The sequence below is a fragment of the Capra hircus genome, chromosome 14, assembly GCF_001704415.2.
Source record: "Capra hircus breed San Clemente chromosome 14, ASM170441v1, whole genome shotgun sequence".
Classification (NCBI taxonomy): domain Eukaryota; kingdom Metazoa; phylum Chordata; class Mammalia; order Artiodactyla; family Bovidae; genus Capra; species Capra hircus.
In genome coordinates this window covers 16,970,832-16,992,373 of record NC_030821.1, presented here as the reverse complement: position 1 = coordinate 16,992,373, position 21,542 = coordinate 16,970,832, and the positions used below count along the sequence as shown (strand labels likewise).

Here is a 21,542-nt window from a genome sequence, read left to right as displayed (position 1 = left end):
TTTCTAATAGACAGAAACAACTTTGAAAAAGAATATATGCAGAGTATATCATGTGAAATGCCAGGCTAGATGAAGCACAAGCTGGAATCAAGATTGCTGGGAGACATATCAACAACCTCACATATGCAGATGATACCACTTTAATAGCAGAAAGTGAAGAGGAACTAAAAAGCCTCTTGATGAGGGTGAAAGAGAGTGAGAAACTGGCTTAAAACTCAACATTCAAAAACAAAGGTCATGGCATCTGGTCCCATCACTTCATGGCAAACAGATGGGGGAAAAGTGGAAACAGTGACAGATTTTATGTTCTTGGGCTCCAAAATCACTGTGGATGATGACTGCAGCCACGAAATTAAAAGACACTTGCTGCTTGGAAGGAAAGTTATGACAAATCTAGACAGCATATTAAAAAGCAGAGACATCAGTTTGCCAACAAAGGTCCGTCTACTCAAATTTATGGTATTTCAGAAGTCATGTACCGATGTGAGAGGTGGACCATAAAGAAGGCTAACCACCAAAGAACTGATGCTTTTGAACTGTTGGTGCTGGAGAAGACTCTTGAGAGTCCACTGGACTGCAAGATCAAACCAGTCAATCCTAAAGGAAATGAACCCTAAGTATTCATTGGAAGGACTGACGCCAAAGCCGAAGCCTCAGTACTTTGGCCATCTGATGAGAAGAGCCCACTCACTGGAAAAGACCCTGATCCTGGGAAAGATTGCAGGCAAAAGGAGAATGGGACAGCACAGGTTAGACAGCATCAGTGACTCAAGGGACATGAATCTGAGCAAACTCTGGGAGATAGTGAAGGACAGGGAAGCCTGGCATGCTTCAGTCCAGAGGGTCGCAAAGAGTCAGACACAACTTAGCAACTGAACAATAAAAGTAGGAGGACTCACTCTTACTAATACTAACCCTACAGTAATCAAGAGAGTATGTTAATGACATAGGAATAGATATATTAATTATATGGACAGTGTAGGAAACCTAGAAATAGACTCAAATACACCCAACTGATTTTTGACAAAAATGGTAAAAACAATTCAACGGAGGAGGTGCAATGTTTTCACACATGGTACTGAAACCAGTGAACATCCACAGGCAAAAAGATGAATGTCAAACTAAACTTCATACTTTATATTAAAATTAACTCAAAATGGATCACAGATTTAAAAGTACAACTACAAAATTCCTAGGAAAAACCACATAAGAACTTTAAGATATTGGGCTAGGGAAAGAATTCTTAGATCTGACACTGAAACCAAAGTGCATAAAAGGAAAAATTAATAAATTGGACCTAATCAAAACCAAAACTTTTCACTCTGCAAAAGACCTTGATAAGAGCATGAAGAGACAAATTACTGAGAGACACTATTTGCAAATCACATATCTGACACAGACAAAGAAGACAAATTCTTCTTGCCTGGAGAATCCCAGGGACGGGAGAGCCTGGTGGGCTGCCATCTCTGGGGTCGCAGAGTCAGACACGACTGAAGCAACTTAGCAGCAGCAGCAGCAACATCAAAAACAACAAACAACCCAATTTAAAAAAAATAGGCAGAGGACCTGGAAAATTTTTCAAAGAAGATATAAAGATTGCCAACAGACACGAACAAATGCTCCACATCACTAATTATCAGGGGAATAAAATTAGCAAATCCACAATGAGATATCACCTCACACCTGTCAGAATGGTTATGGTCAAAAAGACAACAAGTAACAAGAGTCAGTGAGGATATGGAGAAAAGAGAACCTTCATGGACTGTTGTGAATGTTAGCTGATACAACCATCACAGAAAACAAAAAGGGGGTTCCTCAAAAAATTAACCATATGATCCAGCAAGTCCACTCTTCCAAAGAAGAATAGTTTTCCAAAGAAAACAAAACACTAATTTGAAACAATATATGCACCCCTGTGTTCACTGCAACATTATTTCCAATAGCCAAGATATGGAAGAAACTGAAGTGTCCATCAAAAAAATGAACAGATATAGAAAATGTAGTATATACATACATACACACACAATGAAATATTATTCAGCCATAAAGAAAATGAAATCTTGCCAAATGCAACACGGACAGACCTAGAAGACATTATGCTAAGTGAAATAAATCAGAGAAAGATAAACACCATACGATTTCACTTACATGTGGAATCCAAAAACACAACAAATTAACAAATATAATAAAACTGAAACAGATGCATAAATACAAAGAACAAACAAATGATTGCCAGAGGGGAGGGGTTTGGGGGAAAGAAAGAAGGTGAGATAGACTAAGAAGTATAGATTTCTAGTTATAAAATAAATAAATCAAGGGGATATAATGAACAGCATAAGGAATATAACCAGCAATATTGTAACAACTCTGTATGGTGACAGATAGTTGAGACTCATCCTGTGATCTTTTTGTAATGTACAAAAATAGTGAATCACTATGTTATTCATCTGAAACTAATACTGCAAGTTATAGTCCAAATAAAAATAATTAAATTAAAAATACATATGAAAGTATAAATCTCACTGGTAAAGGTAAATATAGTACAGTATAAATATACTATAGTATAAATGCAGTAAATGTAGTGGATTAATTACCTATAAAGCTATAATGTGTGAAGATCAAAAGACTAAAGTAGTAAAAAGATAACTATAACTACAATAATTAAGTTGAGGTATACACAAGATAAAAAGATGTAAAATGTGACATCAAAAACATTAACATGAGGGTGGGTAAAAGGTAGTGCTTTAGAACATATTCAAACACATCAACTTAAAACAGGTTGTTATATGCTGTTATATACAAGACTCATGGTTCAGTTCAGTTCAGTTCAGTTCAGTTCAGTCGCTCAGTCGTGTCCGACTCTTTGCAACCCCATGAACTGTAGCACGCCAGGCCTCCCTGTCCATCACCAACTCCCGGAGTTCACTCAAACTCACATCCATCAAGTCGGTGATGCCATCCAGCCATCTCATCCTCTGTCATCCCCTTCTCCACCTACCCCCCAAACCCTCCCAGCATCAGAGTCTTTTCCAATGAGTCAACCACAAAGCAAAAACCTATAGCAGATAAAGGAAGTCTTCAAATCACAAAAGAAGAGGAATAAAAAAGGAAAAACTACAAAACAGCCAGAAAAAAACTAACAAAATGGCATTCAAATGTAAATGGACTAAATTCTCTAATCACAAGAAATAGTGTTGAAAGGATAAAAAAACAAGACCGAATGATATGCTGCCTACAAGAAATTCACTTCAAATGTACACACACAGACTGAAAGTGAAGGGGTGGAAAAAGCTATTCCATGTAAATGGAAACAAAAAGAAAGCGGGGATAGTTATGCTTTCATCAGACAAAATAGACTTTAAAACAAAGGCAGTAATTAGAAAAAAAGGGCATTACCTAGTGATAAGGGGTCAATCCAACAAGAAAATGTAACATTTGTAAATATTTATACACCCACCATAAAGGGATTCCCCAGTGGAAGTAAAGATGCTACCCATCATTTATAGGGAACTCTGCCTCATTTTTCATAGAAAGAAATCTACAGACAGAATCTAAACTACACTATCTGCTATCAGCATCACCACCATCACTATCCTATAGCAGCGCAAGTGAGGGAATCCATAATAGTACGGTAAATTCCACAACCTGAGTCAGCAATTCTGTGTTTTTCCTTAATTTCTGAAAAGGTAGCTGTTTCAGTCCATTTAGGCTACTGTAACAGAACACCACTGACTGGGTAGCTAAAAAACAACAGAAATTTATTCCTCATACTTCTCATAGGCTAGGAAGTCTAAGGTCAAAGTGCCAACATGGTCTGGTGAGGGCCCTTTATCTGGTTGTCACTGTGTCCTCATAAGGCAGAAGGGGTAGCAATCTCTCTAAATTCTCTTTTAAAAAGCACTAACTGAATTAATGAGGTCTCCACTGTCATGATTTTCAAAGGCCTTACCTCTTAATACACCACTATCTCTAGGGATTAGGATGTCAGAACAGGAATTTTGAGAGGACATTCAAACCAAGGCAGCAGTCAACCAGATTAAACTAGCTTCAGATAAGAGAATTACAGTGTTAAAAAACAAAAAAGACATATAAATATTGTTAACAGCCTTACCAAAACTTCCTCTAGCCTAATAGTACACAGGCTTCAAGGACAGGATATGATACTCCTCTATTCTCTTAGCAACTATCTAAGCCAATAACCAATTTCCACTGCATCAAACATTCAAGGAAAGAGAACAGGCAAGATTGCTCTGTAACTCCAAGCACTAACCAGGATTTAAAAGCATATACATTAACCAAAATCCTAGTTCTTTATCTCGCTTTAAATGGTATCTTAAAATTTTGATTTAGGTTCAGAAGATTTTTTTTTATATTTTTATTTTAGGAATAGCAAGTATGACTTATATAAACACCTTACAAATGGTTACATGTAATAGGTCAAAAGACTTTGAGATTTTACTTTCTAGGTGGCACAAAGAGCAGAATAAAGATGTACTTTAAAAATAGGGCGGTCCTAAGATGGCGGAGGAATAGGACGGGGAGACCACTTTCTCCCCTACAAATTCATCAAAAGAACATTTAAACGCTGAGTAAATTCCACAAAACAACTTCTGAATACTGGCAGAGGACGTCAGGCACCCAGAAAAGCAGCCCATTGTCTTTGAAAGGAGGTAGGAAAAATATAAAAGATAAAAAAAGAGACAAAAGAGGTAGGGACGGAGCTCTGTCCCAGGGAGTCTTAAAAAGAGAGAAGTTTCTGAACACCAGGAAACACTCTCACTGCCGAGTCTGTGGCGAGCCTTGGAATCACAGAGGGCAACATAATAGGGAAGAAAAATTAAGTAAATAATTAAAACCCACAGATTACAAGCCCAGCGGTAACTCCCCCAGCGGAGAAGCAGCGCAGACCCCTGCACCCACCACTAGCAAGCAGGGGCTGGGCAGGGAGGCGAGGGCTGCATTGCTTAGAGTAAGGACCGGGCCTGAATGCCCCGAGGGTAATCAGAGCGAACTAACTTGGGCTAGCAAACCAGACTGTGGGATAGCTACCACGCGAAAAGCCCTAAGACACCGCCAGGCCCGCTCACAGAACAAAGGGCTGAACAGAACCAGCCGGCTGCAGACCACCCACCTCGGGTGACAGGCAGCCAGAGCCGGAAGGGGGCAATCGCAGCCCGAGAGAGACATTATCTACCAAACTGCAAGCAGGCTTCTTGCTAACCAAGACTTCTTGGGGTTCTGGACAGTCATCATCCGCCTGAGAAGGGGCGCCAGCTATACACCCAGAAAACCAAGCAGCAGGGACGGGAGAGGCGGTAAGTCGCAGTGACCGCGCTCGCCAAACAGCTCATGACCCAAGCTGCTTGGACCTGGGAAAGGCATAAAGTCTGCGCCTCTGAGGACTACCCGAGTGCCTGAACCTGAGAGGCTTAGACCTGGGAGGTGCATGCAGCCCAGGGCCGGCCTCGGACGGTTCCCAGTGGAGCAAACTAGAGCCTGAGCAGTGTGGGCAGGGAGCGCACCCCTGCCGGGAGCGGGGGTAGGCCCAGTGTGGCTGAGACACTGTGAGCACACGCCAGTGTTATTTGTTTGCAGCATCCCTCCCTCCCCACAGCGTGACTGAACAAGTGAGCCTAAAAAAAAAGTGTCCACCACCGCCCTCCTTGTGTCAGGGCGGAAATCAGACATTGAAGAGACCAGCAAACAGAAGAAGCTAAAACAGAGGGAACCACCTTGGAAGTGACAGGTGCAATAGATTAAAACCCTGTAGTTAGTACCGACTACATAGGAAGGGGCCTATAGATCTTGAGAAATATGAGCCGGACCAAGGAACTATCCGAAAATGAACTGACCCCACACTGCCCACACCACCACCAGAGAGAGTCCTAGATATATCTTTACTATTTTTGCGATCATCCCTTTCTTTGTAACTTTAATTTTTAAGTCCTCTATTACTCCTTTAATTTTCATTTTTATAAGCTACTATTACTTTTCAAAAAAAACACTATTTTTTAAAGCAAACTTCATATATATTTTTTTTAATAATTTTTGTGACTTTTTTTCTTCTTTTCCTTAATATTGTATTTTTGAAAATCAAACCTCTACTCCAGAATTTTAATCTTTGCTTTTTGGTATTTGTTATCAATTTTGCACCTTTAAGAACCCAATCTTCAGTACCCATTTTTACTTGGGAGCGAGATTACTGGCTTGACTGCTCTCTCCCACTTTGGACTCTCCTTTTTCTCCAACAGGTCACCTCTGTCTCCTCCCTCCCCATTCTCTTCTCTATCCAACTCTATGAATCTCTGTGTGTTCCAGATGGTGAGGAACACTTAAGGAACTGATTACTGGCTAGATCTGTCTCTCTCTTTTTCATTCCCCCCTTTTATCCTCCTGGCCACCTCTGTCTCCTTCCTCCCTCTTCTCTTCTCTGTATAACTCCATGAACATCCCTGAGCAGTCCAGACTGTGGAGCGCACATAAGGAAGTGATTACTGGCTAGCTTGCTCTGACCTCTTTTGATTCCACCTCATCTCATTGGGGTCACCTCTAACTCCCTCCACCCTCTTCTCTTCTCCATGTAACTCTGTGAACCTCTCTACGTGTCCCTCACTGTGGAGAAACTTTTTGTCTTTAACCGAGATGTTTTATCAACAGTGCTGCATAGAAGAAGAAGTCTTGAGACTACTGTAAAAATAAGACTGAAAACCAGAAGCAGGAAGCTTAAGTCCAAATCCTGAGAACATCAGAGAACTCCTGACTCCAGGGAACATTAATCAATAGGAGCTCATCAAACGCCTCCATACCTACACTGAAACCAAGCACCACCCAAAGACCAACAAGTTCCAGAGCAAGACATACCATGCAAATTCTCCAGCAACACAGGAACACAGCCCTTAGCTTCAATATACAGGCTGCCCAAAGTTACTCCAAAACCATTGACTTCTCATAGACACTTCATTGCACTCCAGAGAGAAGAAATCCAGCTCCACCCACCAGAACACCAACACAAGCTTCCCTAACCAAGAAACCTTGACAAGCCATGGATACAACCCCACCCACAGCAAGGAAACTTCATAATAAAGAGAACTCCACAAACTGCCAGAATACAGAAAGGCTACCCCAAACTCAGCAATATAAACAAGATGAAGACACAGAGGAATACCCAGCAGGTAAAGGAACAGAATAAGTGCCCACCAAACCAAACAACAGAGGAAGAGATAGGGAATCCACCTGATAAAGAATTCTGAATGATGATAGTGAAAATGATCCAAAATCTTGAAAAAAAATGGAATCACAGATAAATAGCCTGGAGACAAGGATTGAGAAAATGCAAAAAAGGTTTAACAAGGACATAAAGTGATGAAAGAAATTAACCTACAGCCCAGATTACTGTACCCAGCAAGGATCTCATTCAAATATGAAGGAGAAATCAAAAGCTTTACAGACAAGCAAAAGCTGAGAGAATTCAGCACCACCAAACCAGCTCTCCAACAAATGCTAAAGGATATTCTCTAGACAGGAAACACAAAAACAGTTCATAAACTCGAACCCAAAACAATAAAGTAAATGGCAATGGGATCATACTTATCAATAATTACCTTAAACGTAAACGGTTTGAATGCCCCAAACAAAAGACAAAGACTGGCTGAATGGATACAAAAACAAGACCCCTATATATGTTGTCTACAACAGACCCACCTCAAAACAGGGGACACATACAGACTGGAAGTGAAGGGGTGGAAAAAGATATTCCATGCAAATAGAGATCAAAAGAAAGCAGGAGTAGCAATACTCATATCAGATAAAACAGACTTTAAAACAAAGGCTGGGAAGAGAGACAAAGAAGGACACTACATAATGATCAAAGGATCAATCCAAGAAGATATAACAATTATAAATATATATGCACCCAACATAGGAGCACCGCAATATGTAAGACAAATGCTAACAAGTATGAAAGGGGAAATTAACAATAACACCATAATAGTGGGAGACTTAATACCCCACTCACACTTATGGATAGATCAACTAAACAGAAAATTAACAAAGAAACACAAACTTTAAATGATACAATAGACCAGTTAGACCTAATTGATAGCTATAGGACATTTCACCCCAAAACAATGAACTTCACCTTTTTCTCAAGTGCACACGGAAACTTCTCCAGGATAGATCACATCCTGGGCCACAAATCTAGCCTTGGTAAATTCAAAAGAACTGAAATCATCCCAAGCCTCTTTTCTGACCACAATGCAGTAAGATTAGATCTCAATTACAGGAGGAAAAACTATTAAAAATTCCAACATATGGAGGCTGAAAAACACACTGCTGAATAACCAACAAAATCACAGAAGAAATCAAAAAGGAAATCAAAATATGCATAGAAATGAATGAAAATGAAACCTATGGGACACTGTAAAAGCAGTGCTAAGGGGAAAGTTCAAAGCAATAAAGGCATACCTCAAGAAACAAGAAAAAAACCAAATAAATAACCTAACTTTACACCTAAAGCAACTAGAAAAGGAAGAAATGAAGAACCCCAGGGTTAGCAGAAGGAAAGAAAGAAAGCTTAAAAATTAGGGCAGGAATAAATGCAAAAGAAACAAAGGAGACCATAGCAAAAATCAACAAAGCCAAAAGCTGGTTCTTTGAAAGAATAAATAAAACTGACAAACCATTAGCCAGACTCATCAAGAAACAAAAGGAGAAGAATCAAATCAAAATTAGAAATGAAAATGGAAAGATCACAACAGACAAGACACAAATACAAAGGATCATAAGAGACTATCAGCAATTATATGCCAATAAAATGGACAATGTGGAAGAAATGGACAAATTCTTAGAAAAGTACAACTTTCCAAAACTGAACCAGGAAGAAATAGAAAATCTTAACAGACCCATCACAAGCACGGAAATTGAAACTGTAATCAGAAATCTTCCAGCAAACAAAAGCCCAGGTCCAGATGGCTTCACAGCTGAATTCTACCAAAAATTTCAAGAAGAGCTAACACCTATCCTACTCAAACTCTTCCAGAAAATTGCAGAGGAAGGGAAACTTCCAAACTCATTCTATGAGGCCACCATCATCCTAATACCAAATCCTGACAAAGATGCCACAAGAAAAGAAAACTACAGGCCAATATCACTGATGAACATACATGCAAAAATCCTTAACAAAAATTCTAGCAATCAGAATCCAACAACACATTAAAAAGATCATACACCATGACCAAGTGGGCTTTATCCCAGGGATGCAAGGATTCTTTAATATCCACAAATCAATCAATGTAATACACCACATTAACAAATTGAAAAAGCCATATGATTATCTCAATAGATGCAGAGAAAGCCTTTGACAAAATTCAACATACATTTATGATTAAAAACTCTCCAGAAAGCAGGAATAGAAGGAACATACTTCAACATAATAAAAGCTATATATGACAAACCCACAGCAAACATTATCCTCAATGGTGAAAAACTGAAAGCATTTCCCCTAAAATCAGAAACAAGACAAGGGTGCCCACGTTCACCACTACTATTCAACATAGTTTTAGGACATGGAAGCAACCTAGATGTCCATCAGCAGATGAATGGATAAGAAAGCTGTGGTACATATACACAATGGAGTATTACTCAGCCATTAAAAAGAATACATTTGAATCAGTTCTAATGAGGTGGATGAAAATGGAGCTGATTATACAGAGTGGAGTAAGCCAGAAAGAAAAACACCAATACAGTATACTAACACATATATATCAAATTAGGAAGATGGTAACGATAACCCTGTATGTGAGACAGCAAAAGAGACACAGATGTATAGAACAGTCTTTTGGACTCTGTGGCAGGGGGGCGGGGGGGGGGATGATTTGCGAGGATGGCATTCAAACATGATAATATCATATAAGAAACAAATCACCAGTCCAGGTTTGATGCAGGATATAGGATGCTTGTGCCTGGTGCACTGGGATGACCCTGAGGGATGGTATGGGGAGGGAGGTGAGAGGGGGGTTCAGGATTGGGAACACGTGTACACATGTGGTGGATTCATGCTGATGTATGGCAAAATCAATACAATACTGTAATTAGCCTCTAATTAAAATAAATAAATTTAAAAATAAAAGAAAAATAAAAATATTGTACAAAAACATAAAAATTGACTACTCTCCTTACACTGAAGGAGGTTTTTTTTTAATTATAAACACAATGAACAGAGAAAGCATACACAATCAAATAAAAGAACTATGTAGAAAGTCTTGTCCTATTTTACAGATGAGGTCCATAGAAGATAAACAAGAATATGCAAAAGAAGAGGAGCTTATAGTTCAATGTAAATTACCGGTAAGGTTTTCAACCTTGAGCTGTATGCTGGTTCCACATGTATTTTTTAGACTAGACTAGAGTGGACAAAAATAGCTAAATAAATAAACAAATCAGACCTGGATCACTAGTGATGATGTGTCATGAATCAAATTCTGTGTCTTGAGTCCAAAAAATAAAAATAAAAACAGTACAAATCTGCAGGATCTAAAGGTGAGTATAACTAACACAGACCTGTCTCTCAGTGTGAATACAATGCTAATTAGAATATCAATATATTAAAATAATTCAGAGTGAACATCAAGATGACTTTACCTAACACACAAGTTAGTCACCTTCACATAAAAAAAAACTCTATAATTAAAAATGATCAGAGACATGTTAAGGCAGTATAATTATCATTGGAGTCACAATTATAAATCTTTTTTCCTAAGTAGTTTGCAGAAATTACATATCTTGCAATGCTTTTCAGTGCGCTGACACGTTAAAATAAAATCAACAAATGTTAGAATTGAACTTTACAAACTGCACATGCCTTTTTATCAAGAAATTTAGCAATATTTTTATAATGATTTCTAAATAAACCTCAGATTTCTTTCAAATTTTATTACTTTCTCATACATTAATAGTATTTTCAGCAGATTCATATCTGTAACTCTTAAAGGCCCCTTCATTTTACCTACAATCCCATGTTAATTTTATTTAGAAAGTAAGTCTTTTCTTCATTATGCATTTGTAATAATTAGAAATAATATAAGTCAAATATGGGCTTACTCAATTTTACTAGTACATATATGATTTTTTAACTTAATTTCCTATTATACTAATCAAAGCTTAAAGTAGGAAAATAAACTATTTTAAAATGTTTCCTCTATAATAATTTCACCAAAAAATTAACACCAGGGACTTCCCTGGTGGTCCAGTGGTTAAGACTCTTGTGTTTCCACTGCAGATGACCGGGGTTCGATTCCTGGTTGGGCAACTAAGATCCTGCATACTTCATGGCACAGTTAAAAAAAATTTAATTCTAATCACCAGTATAAACTGAAGCATAACTCTCCAGGGGTGCACACTGCTGAATAATTTGTCCAAATGTCAACTGCAATTTTCAAAAATCCTTTCAATCTCAAAATTTTAAACATCTGTAAAAAATACTTGTTTTGAGAGTGGTTTACACTCATGACACTTGACCTTTTGCTGTACACACCACAAAATTCAAGTCTCAAATACCACACAAGCAGGAAATCTGATCATTCCTGCAGTAGCCATATGCATGGTCCAATATCAAATATTAGTTCTAGGTTACGCTGAGTCATGTGTTACAAATCTTTTACTGAAACCTCTATAATTAGTTGTAATTTGCCTCTTTTAAAATGTGTTTCTTATGGGACATCTGGCCTTGAAAGTTCCACCTTCCCACTGAAAAAATACTTAAGTGTCTGTATTTTTTTTTTTTCCACTTAATATGGAACACTGCATGGGTGGTATAACCAAGTCCAGACTTCTTAAAAAAATTAAATTTCAAAAACATAATGATTAAGAACCATTTAAGTATTACTAAATATAAATGTAAAATAAAATTTTGTTGCCCATAACTATCTACAGATTCCCAAATCAATATCTCAAATATTTAAAGTTAACAAAATAAATTTTAATGAGAGTACAGCACTGATACACTCATTTCCAGGAATTTACACTAGTTGAGTTGAAATGGAAAATAAAGGTTCAGAATTAAGGGATTTCACAGAAAGAAAAAAAGTTTGAGCCCAGTGATTTCATATGACACTCAAAGTTATCTACTTCAAGAAGGAAATGATCTTACCAATTTATAAATAGCCTTAACTTGTTAGCAACGGAATGAAACACCAACACTGCAGAGTGGTTTGAATCTTTTTACTTTTTCTCCTTGTTTTTTACAGCTGCTTTATTTTATATGCCTTGCACAACAATCTACAGGGCAAGTTGGCAAGCACTATAATTCAGCGACTATACAGTGTGCAGGTACAGGGCGAGATAACCTTTACCTTAACTTAGTTACTGCAGCTAAGACTTTGTTTGGGGGAACTTCTTTATCAACTTAGAATCCGTTTTGTCCCTGGGTCTGTTCCTTTTGAGGAATCAGAGAAACACCCTTGTGTGCAAGAAATGTTCTTTTCCCACGGGAACAAACAGAGGCTTCTTAGCTGAACATCTCATTTGCAAGAATGTTCAGCTCTGGTTGAAAGTCTCATTTGCAAGCACTTCTCAACCTTCTTTATACCTTGTTCCCTACATTAACTCATTTCACAGAGATTAAAATTTAACAATACTCATCAATTCACTTGGTTCTAGAAAGGCTTCCTTAAAATTGAAAATTAAATAATGGGCTAAGGAATAAATCATTAAAATGAAAGACTAAGACACTACTTTTATACAGGATAAAAGTGGAAAAATCCATCAAAACATGCTGCTGTCCAAACCTGTTTGCTTCCTAAATTAGAAAATTTTTCATACAAACTCCTTAAAATCAGTATTATACCAAACTCCTTAAAATCAGTATTATACCTTAACAAAAAAAAAAAAAAAAAACACTGAAATGAAATATAACATGGGTCAAAGAGGAATTAAGTCCAAAACATCAGTTTCTAATGACAAAATTTCAAAGATACAGTGAAATTTGGTATGAAGGTAAATTCAATATATTTTCATCTTCTCAAAATATAACTTTAAAACATTTCATCTCATTTAGAAATGTCATGTAAGGAAATAAAAATCATACAGATCCTCTGAAAATTCAAAAACCTTCACCTAAAAACTGAACACAATCAGACCCCATTTCTTATAGATAAAGGTAATAAGCAATAAGCATAATCCCTACTAAGGCTATGACTAGAGTAAGTAAGATTAATATGAAAATAACTGTTAGGATGTTTCATCCAAATTTAAGAAAACTCTTTTGCAATTGTTATTTTCATAGTTCTGTTTAAAAAAAAAAAATTAAGTGTGGAACTTCCCTGGTGATTGAGTCTGCCTTCCAGTACGGGGGACATATGTTCAATCCCTGGTAGGGGAACTAAGATCCACATGCCACAGGACACCTAAGCCCACATGGCACAACTACTGAGCCTGCAACAGAGACCCAGTGAAGACAAAAACAAAAAAGTTAAGTGTATAAGCTAAGATTTGTTTATGTAAAAGCTGGCCTGTTCCAAAAGTTAAAGAAATAACAATTACTAATAACTATTAAATTGGTCGGGGCTTCTCTGGTGGCTCAGTGGTAAGGAATCTGCCTGCCAATGCAGGAGACAGTTTCGACCTCTGATCCAGTAAGATCCCATAGGCAGCTGAGCAACTAAGTTCACGCACCACAACTACTGAGCCTGTGCTCTAGAGCCCAGGAGCTGCAACTACTGGAGGCCACACACCCTAGGGCCTGGGCTCCACAACAAAAGAAGTCCATCACGATGAGAAGCCTGTTCACCACAACTAGAGAGTAGCCGCAGCTCGCCACAACTAGAGAAAGCTGACTCACAGCAATGAAGACCCAGAACAGGCCCCCCAAAATAAAGTATTTTAATTGGTTAACATAAACAACTAGGTTCAATAATTTCTTACCTGTATTCCATCTTTAAGTTTCAAAATGCATTCCATTGTATTGATGGTAATTACCACTGGTTCTGAACCCAGTTTTGTCCATGGTACGTGGATCCTCAGTTCATGAATATGTCCACTTAAAAAAGTGAATGGTAATTTCAATTCCTTAAAACACAAAACATTAAATAAAATTTAGTAAGAGCTTAATATTTTTTTTTCATTCTAATATCCAAAATACTTTCTGAAAAGAGAAACAAAATTTCCAACACAAAAATATTCTAGGGAGGGTGGTATGAATTGAGAGAGTAGCAGTGACATACATATACTACCATCTGTAAAACAGCTAGCAAGCGGGGGGCAGGGGCAGGGGCCACTGAGCAGCGCTGGGAACCCAGCTCGGTGAGCTGTGATGACCTAGAGAGGTACGATGCTGGGGGATACAATGGGGTGGGAGAGCAACTCCAGACAGAGAGGATACAGATATATACTGAGAGTTGGGTTATACTGTTGTACAGCAGAAACCAACACAACATTATAAAGCAATTATCCTCCAATTTAAAAAAATATAAAAAGCAATAAATTTCATCATATAACAACAACAAAAACAAAATTCGGGGAATTACTGTTCATCAAAAAGCAGCATCAAATAACTTGCTAAATTATAGTTACTGATGAGCTACAAAAACGTATTGTGCAAGTTATATTTAATAAGGCACTTAACCTGTCAAGGTCTCTGTTTCTTATTTTGCTAAATGGAAATGATAACAGAACAGGATTTTAAGGCAAGATGAAAGAGGGGAACTGAATTAAAGACAGGAGAATGACCTGACAAAATAAACACTGATCAACTTTGGAAAAAAAAAAAGTCCTGAACTTTACCTAAAGATCATACCTAGAAACTATATGATGATAAATTTTAAATGTTTTATAACTGTTTCGTGATTAAAAAGGTTAGAAATGAAAACAAAGGTTACCACAACCACTTTATACCAAATCATTTCACCTTCAGATAAAATGTCATAAACCAACAACAAAAAAATAATAAATTGCATTTAGACTGTATTTCAGTCACATTATTGTAACTCTATTTGTGAAAGTTAAAATAAATATTAAGCTGTTCCTTCATCCAAGAAGTATCCACCTCGGTTTAGCAACACAGCAGTAATGTAGCTAAACATACATATATAGACAGTACAGCAAAATGGTTAAGACCAATAAATCTGGAACCAGCACAAGGGGATTTAATCCTACACCTGCTACCTACTAGCACAATGACAAGAGGCAACTTGTACCACATCTCTGCATCTCAGTTTCTTTATCCATAAAACTGGATAATAATAGTGTGTTTGGGGATTAAATCAATTAATTTATATAAAGTGCTTAGGACACTGTCTTCCTCAAAGGCCATCAATATAAAGACACTATTTATTACTACAAATGTAAAAGCCTCTTTTATGTCTTCAACAAGCTTATCAAAGAGCAGAATACTAAAAATCTATTGATATTTCTACTATTCTAACAATGTCACAATTTTAACAGTTCTCAATATTTCATTAACTTTAAAGATGCAGTAATTTCTCCAAGCATTGATCAATGGGAGAGATTATATTTTGGTCAGTGTCTATAATGAATACCATGTTAATGAGCACTTACTGTGTACCAGGCACTGTTTTAAGTACTTTACGTGTATGCAACCTTTAATCTTTGTAGGAACCCCAAAAAGTAAATACTATTATACCCACTTTATAGATTTAAAAAAAAAATCTGAGGCACAGAAAGGTCAAATAACTTTCAAAAATAACTCATCTTAGAGAGAGACATGATTCAAAACTAGAAAGTATTATGCCAGAGCCCTTTCTCTTAACAAAACTACACTGTTTCTAACTTCCTTTATGAGCAGCGAGTACACTTCCATTGGTTATACATTCATTTGGATAATGTTTCAATGACATTTCCAAAATCTGAGGCACAGAAAGGTCAAATAACTTTCAAAATAACTCATCTTAGAGAGCTGAAACTGGAAATTATTACACCAGAGCCCTTGCTCTTAATAAAACTACACTACATCTAACTTCCTTTACGAGCAACGAGTACATTTCCACTGGTTATACATTTATCTGGATAATGTTTCAATGACATTTCCATCTCTACCCCTGAAGTGTGTAACAATGATATGTTTGTGAAATGACTACCAAAACTTGCAATCTATGGGCAAAATTGGATTTTCTTAGAAGAAGTTAAAAGACACCTAAATCAAACTCAAGACCTTGTTATCACCAGAATACTACTAATCTTATCTGAATGACTAATTGAACATTAACATAAGGGACAATATTCTATATTAAAACATGGAATTTTGAATCACATGGCCCTTGCTGGTAATCCAACTGAAGTTCACTTAAATCAACTCACTGTAAGCAAGATCATTTCCATTTCCTCATCTCAGAGTTGCTGTGATAAACAAATAGAAACATTTACGCCTTATAAAAGGCAAAAGAAAATGTTGACTGTTAAAACAAGTGGGTCATCCTAAGGTAACCAAAAGAAATGATTTTCTTTTCATTCTTTTTCATTATTGAAATATACTGTACAACTTAAAAATATTTCATTTACTTGGAACTACTCAGGAAAACAATGCATCCCTAAAACAGAATATCTATGGCTGCACAAAGGAACTGAATAGCTCTCATAAATCACATTGTAGAAAGGCTATTACAAAATATCCTCACAGGGAAAAAAGGGATACTTTAAAAATGAATGTAACAGGGCACAAAAGCAAAAATAGATGAATAGGACTATATCAAACCTAAAAACCTCCAGAAAGCAAAGAAAACACTCAGCAAAACAGAAAGGCAATCACATGGGAGAAACAGAAAGGATCTGATAAGGGTTTAAAATCTAGACGACATAAAGAACTACAACAACAACAAGACACAACAACAAAACAATAACTGAATTTTAAAAATGGAGAATTGACTTGAATAGAAATTCTCAAAAGAACACAGACAAAAGGCCAACAAAAAGGAAAAAATGCTCACCATCATTAATCAGAGAAATACAAATCAAAACCAGAATGACAGGGCTTCCCTGGTGATTCAGGGGTAAAGAATCTGCCTGCCAATGCAGGAGACACGGGTTTGATTCCTGGTCCGGAAAGATGTCACAGACCAAGAAGCAACTAAACCCACGAGCCACAACTACTGAAGCCCATGTGCCGTAAACCTTGTGCTCTGCAACAAGAAAAGCCACTGCAATGAGAAGGCTGTACACCACTACTAAAGAGCAGCCTCCACTCGCCCCAACTAGACAAAAGCCTGCGTAGCAACACAGACTCAGCAAAGGCAAAAACAAAACAAATAAATAAAATTATTTTTTTTTAAACCCACAATGGCAGATCTCCTTGGTGGTCCAATGGTTAAAAATCTGCCTGCCAATGCAGGAGACAGGAGTTTCATGCCTGGTTCAAGAAGACTCCACATGCTGCAGTGAAACTAAGCCCATGCACCACAACTACTGAGCTCCTGTGCTGCAAAAAGAAAAGCCACCCCAATGAAGAGCCCACACACTGCAGCTAGAGCAGCCGCCACTATTCTTGCCTCAACTAGAGGAAGCAGCATTCAGCAACGAAGACCCACCACAGCCATAAATCAATTAAATTAAAAACCACAATGACATACCATCTCACATCTGTTAGCAGGGCCCCTATCAAAAAAAAACTAAACAAGAACAAAAACAAACAAAAAAACCCCACCACCACAGAGTAATGTGTGGTAAGTATATAAAGAATGTATAACCCTTGTGCACTGTTGCTGAAAAGGTAAAATAGTGCAAGCACTATAGAAAACAGTATGGAGGTTATTCAAACAATTAAAAACAGAATTACCATTTAAGCCAGCAATCTCAGTTCTGAGCACACACTAAAAAGAAACCGAAACCAGGATCTTGAAAACATACTTGTACAACCATGTTTTTTGCAGCATTATTCACAACAGTCAAGAGGTTACTAAAACCTGATGTCCACTGAAAGATAAGGATAAAGAAAATGTGGTATATACATACGATGAAATATGACTTAGTCTTTAAAAAGAAAATTCTGTTATAGCCTATAACATATAATGAACCTCAAAGTCATCGTGGTAAGTTAAATAAGCCAGTCACAAAAAGACAAATATTGTCTAACTTCACTTACAAAACGTACCTAAAGTAGTCAAATTCCTAGACACAGAAGAACAGTGGTGGCCAGGGGGAGACAGAAAAGAGAAGCAGTACTTTCATGGGTACAGAGCATAAGTTTCAGTGCACGGAGCCAGTATGAGGAATCCCGCCCATGGCAAAGGTCATGAGGAAGAGACCCGACAGGCAAAGGCCAGTCAGATCTTGAGGGAACCTCCCTGGACCTACTCAAGCATCTATCCCAAAACCAGAATCTGTCTGCCTTACTATATTATGCCTTTCACCAACTCCTCTGACATTAACAGGAGGCTGTCCACCCACCACCTTTTTCTGGAAAAAGTTAATTTAGAGCTTTTAGATAATAAGTTTCATGGGCATAATAAGAGTGTTTCAATCCAAAAACCACTTTGATGACTCTCTAGCCTGCCTGACAGGTTTATCCAGACACTTACAGCTACGCATGTGATTGTTTACAGCCTCCCGACCGTGACAGGCACAGGAAGCTTAAAAAATTCTAGAAATGGAAAGTGAAGGAGGAGAGTGAAAAAGCTGGCTTAAAGCTCAACATTCAGAAAATGAAGATCATGGCATCTGATCCCATCACTTCATGGGAAATAGATGGGGAAACAGTGGAAACAGTATCAGACTTTATTTTGGGGGGCTCCAAAATCACTGCAGACGGTGACTGCAGCCATGAAATTAAAGGACACTTATTGCTTGGGAGAAAAGTTATGACCAACCTAGATAGTATATTCAAAAGCAGAGACATTACTTTGCTGACTAAGGTCCATCTAGTCAAGGCTATGGTTTTTCCTGAGGTCATGTATGGATGTGAGAGCTGGACTGTGAAGAAGGCTCAGCGCTGAAGAATTGATGGTTTTGAACTGTGGTGTTGGAGAAGACTCTCGAGAGTCCCTTGGACTGCAAGGAGATCCAACCAGTCCATTCTAAAGGAAATCAGCCCTGGGATTTCTTTGGAAGGATTGATGCCAAAGCTGAAGCTTCAGTACTTTGGCCACCTCATGCGAAGAGTTGACTCATTGGAAAAGACTCTGATGCTGGGAGGGACTGGGGGCAGAGGAGAAAGGGACAACCGAGTAAGAGATGGCTGGATGGCATCACGGACTCGATGGACATGAATCTGAGTGAACTCCGGGAGATGGTGATGGACAGGGAGGCCTGGCGTGCTGCGATTCATGGGGTCGCAAAGAGTCGGACACGACTGAGCGACTGAACTGAACTGAACTGAAGGGCCTTCTGAGGAGTCAAAATCATTAAAATAGAACTAATTAAGGGTTTCATTGTTGAGCCAATACATGCTGCCAAGTTTTCATATCTTTTATTTGTTGATATAGTTGGTATGTAGAAAAAACAGGTAGTAACCCTGACATTATGATTATACAGTAATCATAATGAGAAATAGGTTTAAGGGCCTAGATCTGATAGATAGAATGCCTGATGAACTATGGAATGAGGTTCATGACATTCTACAGGAGACAGGGATCAAGACCATCACCATGGAAAAGAAATGCAAAAAAGCAAAATGGCTGTCTGAGGAGGCCTTACAAACAGCTGTAAAAAGAAGAGAAGCGAAAAGCAAAGGAGAAAAGCAAAGACATAAGCATCTGAATGCAGAGTTCCAAAGAACAGCAAGAAGAGATAAGAAAGCCTTCTTCAGCGATCAATGCAAAGAAATAGAGGAAAAGAACAGAATGGGAAAGACTAGAGATCTCTTCAAGAAAATTAGAGATACCAAGGGAACATTTCATGCAAAGATGGGCTCGATAAAGCACAGAAATGGTATGGACCTAACAGAAGCAGAAGATATTAAGAAGAAGTGGCAAGAATACACAGAAGAACTGTACAAAAAAGATCTTCATGACCAAGATAATCATGACGACGTGATCACTAATCTAGAGCCAGACATTTTGGAATGTGAAGTCAAGTGGGCCTTAGAAAGCATCACTACAAACAAAGCTAGTGCAGGTGACAGAATTCCAGTTGAGCTGTTTCAAATCCTGAAAGATGATGCTGTGAAAGTGCTGCACTCAATATGCCAGCAAATTTGGAAAACTCAGCAGTGGCCACAGGACTGGAAAAGGTCAGTTTTCATTCCAATTCCAAAGAAAGGCAATGGAAAAGAATGCTCAAACTACCGCATAATTGCTCTCATCTCACATGCTAGTGAAGTAATGCTCAAAATTCTCCAAGCCAGGCTTCAGCAATACGTGAACCGTGAACTCCCTGATGTTCAAGCTGGTTTTAGAAAAGGCAGAGGAACCAGAGATCAAATTGCCAACATCCACTGGATCATGGAAAAGCAAGAGAGTTCCAGAAGAACATCTATTTCTGCTTTACTGACTATGCCAAAGCCTTTGACTGTGTGGATCACAAGAAACTGCAGAAAATTCTGAAAGAAATGGGAATATCAGACCACCTAACCTGCCTCTTGAGAAATCTGTATGCAGTTCAGGAAGCAACAGTTAGAACTGGACATGGAACAACAGACTGGTTCCAAATAGGAAAAGGAGTGCATCAAGGCTGTATACTGTCACCCTGCTTATTTAACTTCTAGGCAGAGTACATCATGAGAAACACTGGACTGGAAGAAACACAAGCTGGAATCAAGATTGCCGGGAGAAATATCAATCACCTCAGATATGCAGATGACACCACCCTTATGGCAGAAAGTGAAGAGGAGCTAAAAAGCCTCTTGATGAAAGTGAAAGAGGAGAGTGAAAAAGTTGGCTTAAAGCTCAACATTCAGAAAACAAAGATCATGGCATCCGGTCCCATCACTTCATGGGAAATAGATGGGGAAACAGTGGAAACAGTGTCAGACTTAATTCTGGGGGGCTCCCAAATCACTGCAGATGGTGACTGCAGCCATGAAATTAAAAGACACTTACTCCTTGGGAGACAAGTTATGACCAACCTAGACAGCATATTCAAAAGCAGAGACATTACTTTGCCGACTAAGGTCCATCTAGTCAAGGCTATGGTTTTTCCTGTGGTCATGTATGGATGTGAGAGTTGGACTGTGAAGAAAGCTGAGCACCGAAGAATTGATGCTTTTGAAATGTGGTGTTGGAGAAGACTCTTGAGAGTCCCTTGGACTGCAAGGAGATCCAACCAGTCCATTCTGAAGGAGATCAGCCCTGGGATTTCTTTGGAAGGAATGATGCTCAAGCTGAAACTCCAGTACTTTGGCCACCTCATGCGAAGAGTTGACTCACTGGAAAAGACTCTGATGCTGGGAGGGATTGGGGGCAGGAGGAGAAGGGAACGACCGAGGATGAGATGGCTGGATGGCATCACGGACTCGATGGACGTGAATCTGAGTGAACTCCGGGAGATGGTGATGGACAGGGAGGCCTGGCGTGCTGCGATTCATGGGGTCGCAAAGAGTCGGACACGACTGAGCGACTGAACTGAACTGAACCCTGACATTAGCAACATTAGATCTTTCAGTT

General features: G+C 38.4%; 1 protein-coding gene across 9 annotated transcripts in view; it reads right to left on the bottom strand.

Annotated features, from left to right (window-relative positions):
• The window catches only part of VPS13B (vacuolar protein sorting 13 homolog B), a 786,697-nt gene that overhangs the window by 758,655 nt on the left and 6,500 nt on the right, over nucleotides 1–21,542 (bottom strand). For all 9 annotated transcript variants that reach the window (XR_001919125.1, XM_018058289.1, XM_018058286.1 and 6 more), the window contains exon 3: nucleotides 13,918–14,061. Coding sequence is in view for 8 of the 9 variants with exons in the window: in XM_018058289.1 (XP_017913778.1) it covers nucleotides 13,918–14,061 (144 nt within the window). In the remaining variant the exon portion in view is untranslated. The remainder of the gene's footprint in view (nucleotides 1–13,917; nucleotides 14,062–21,542) is intronic.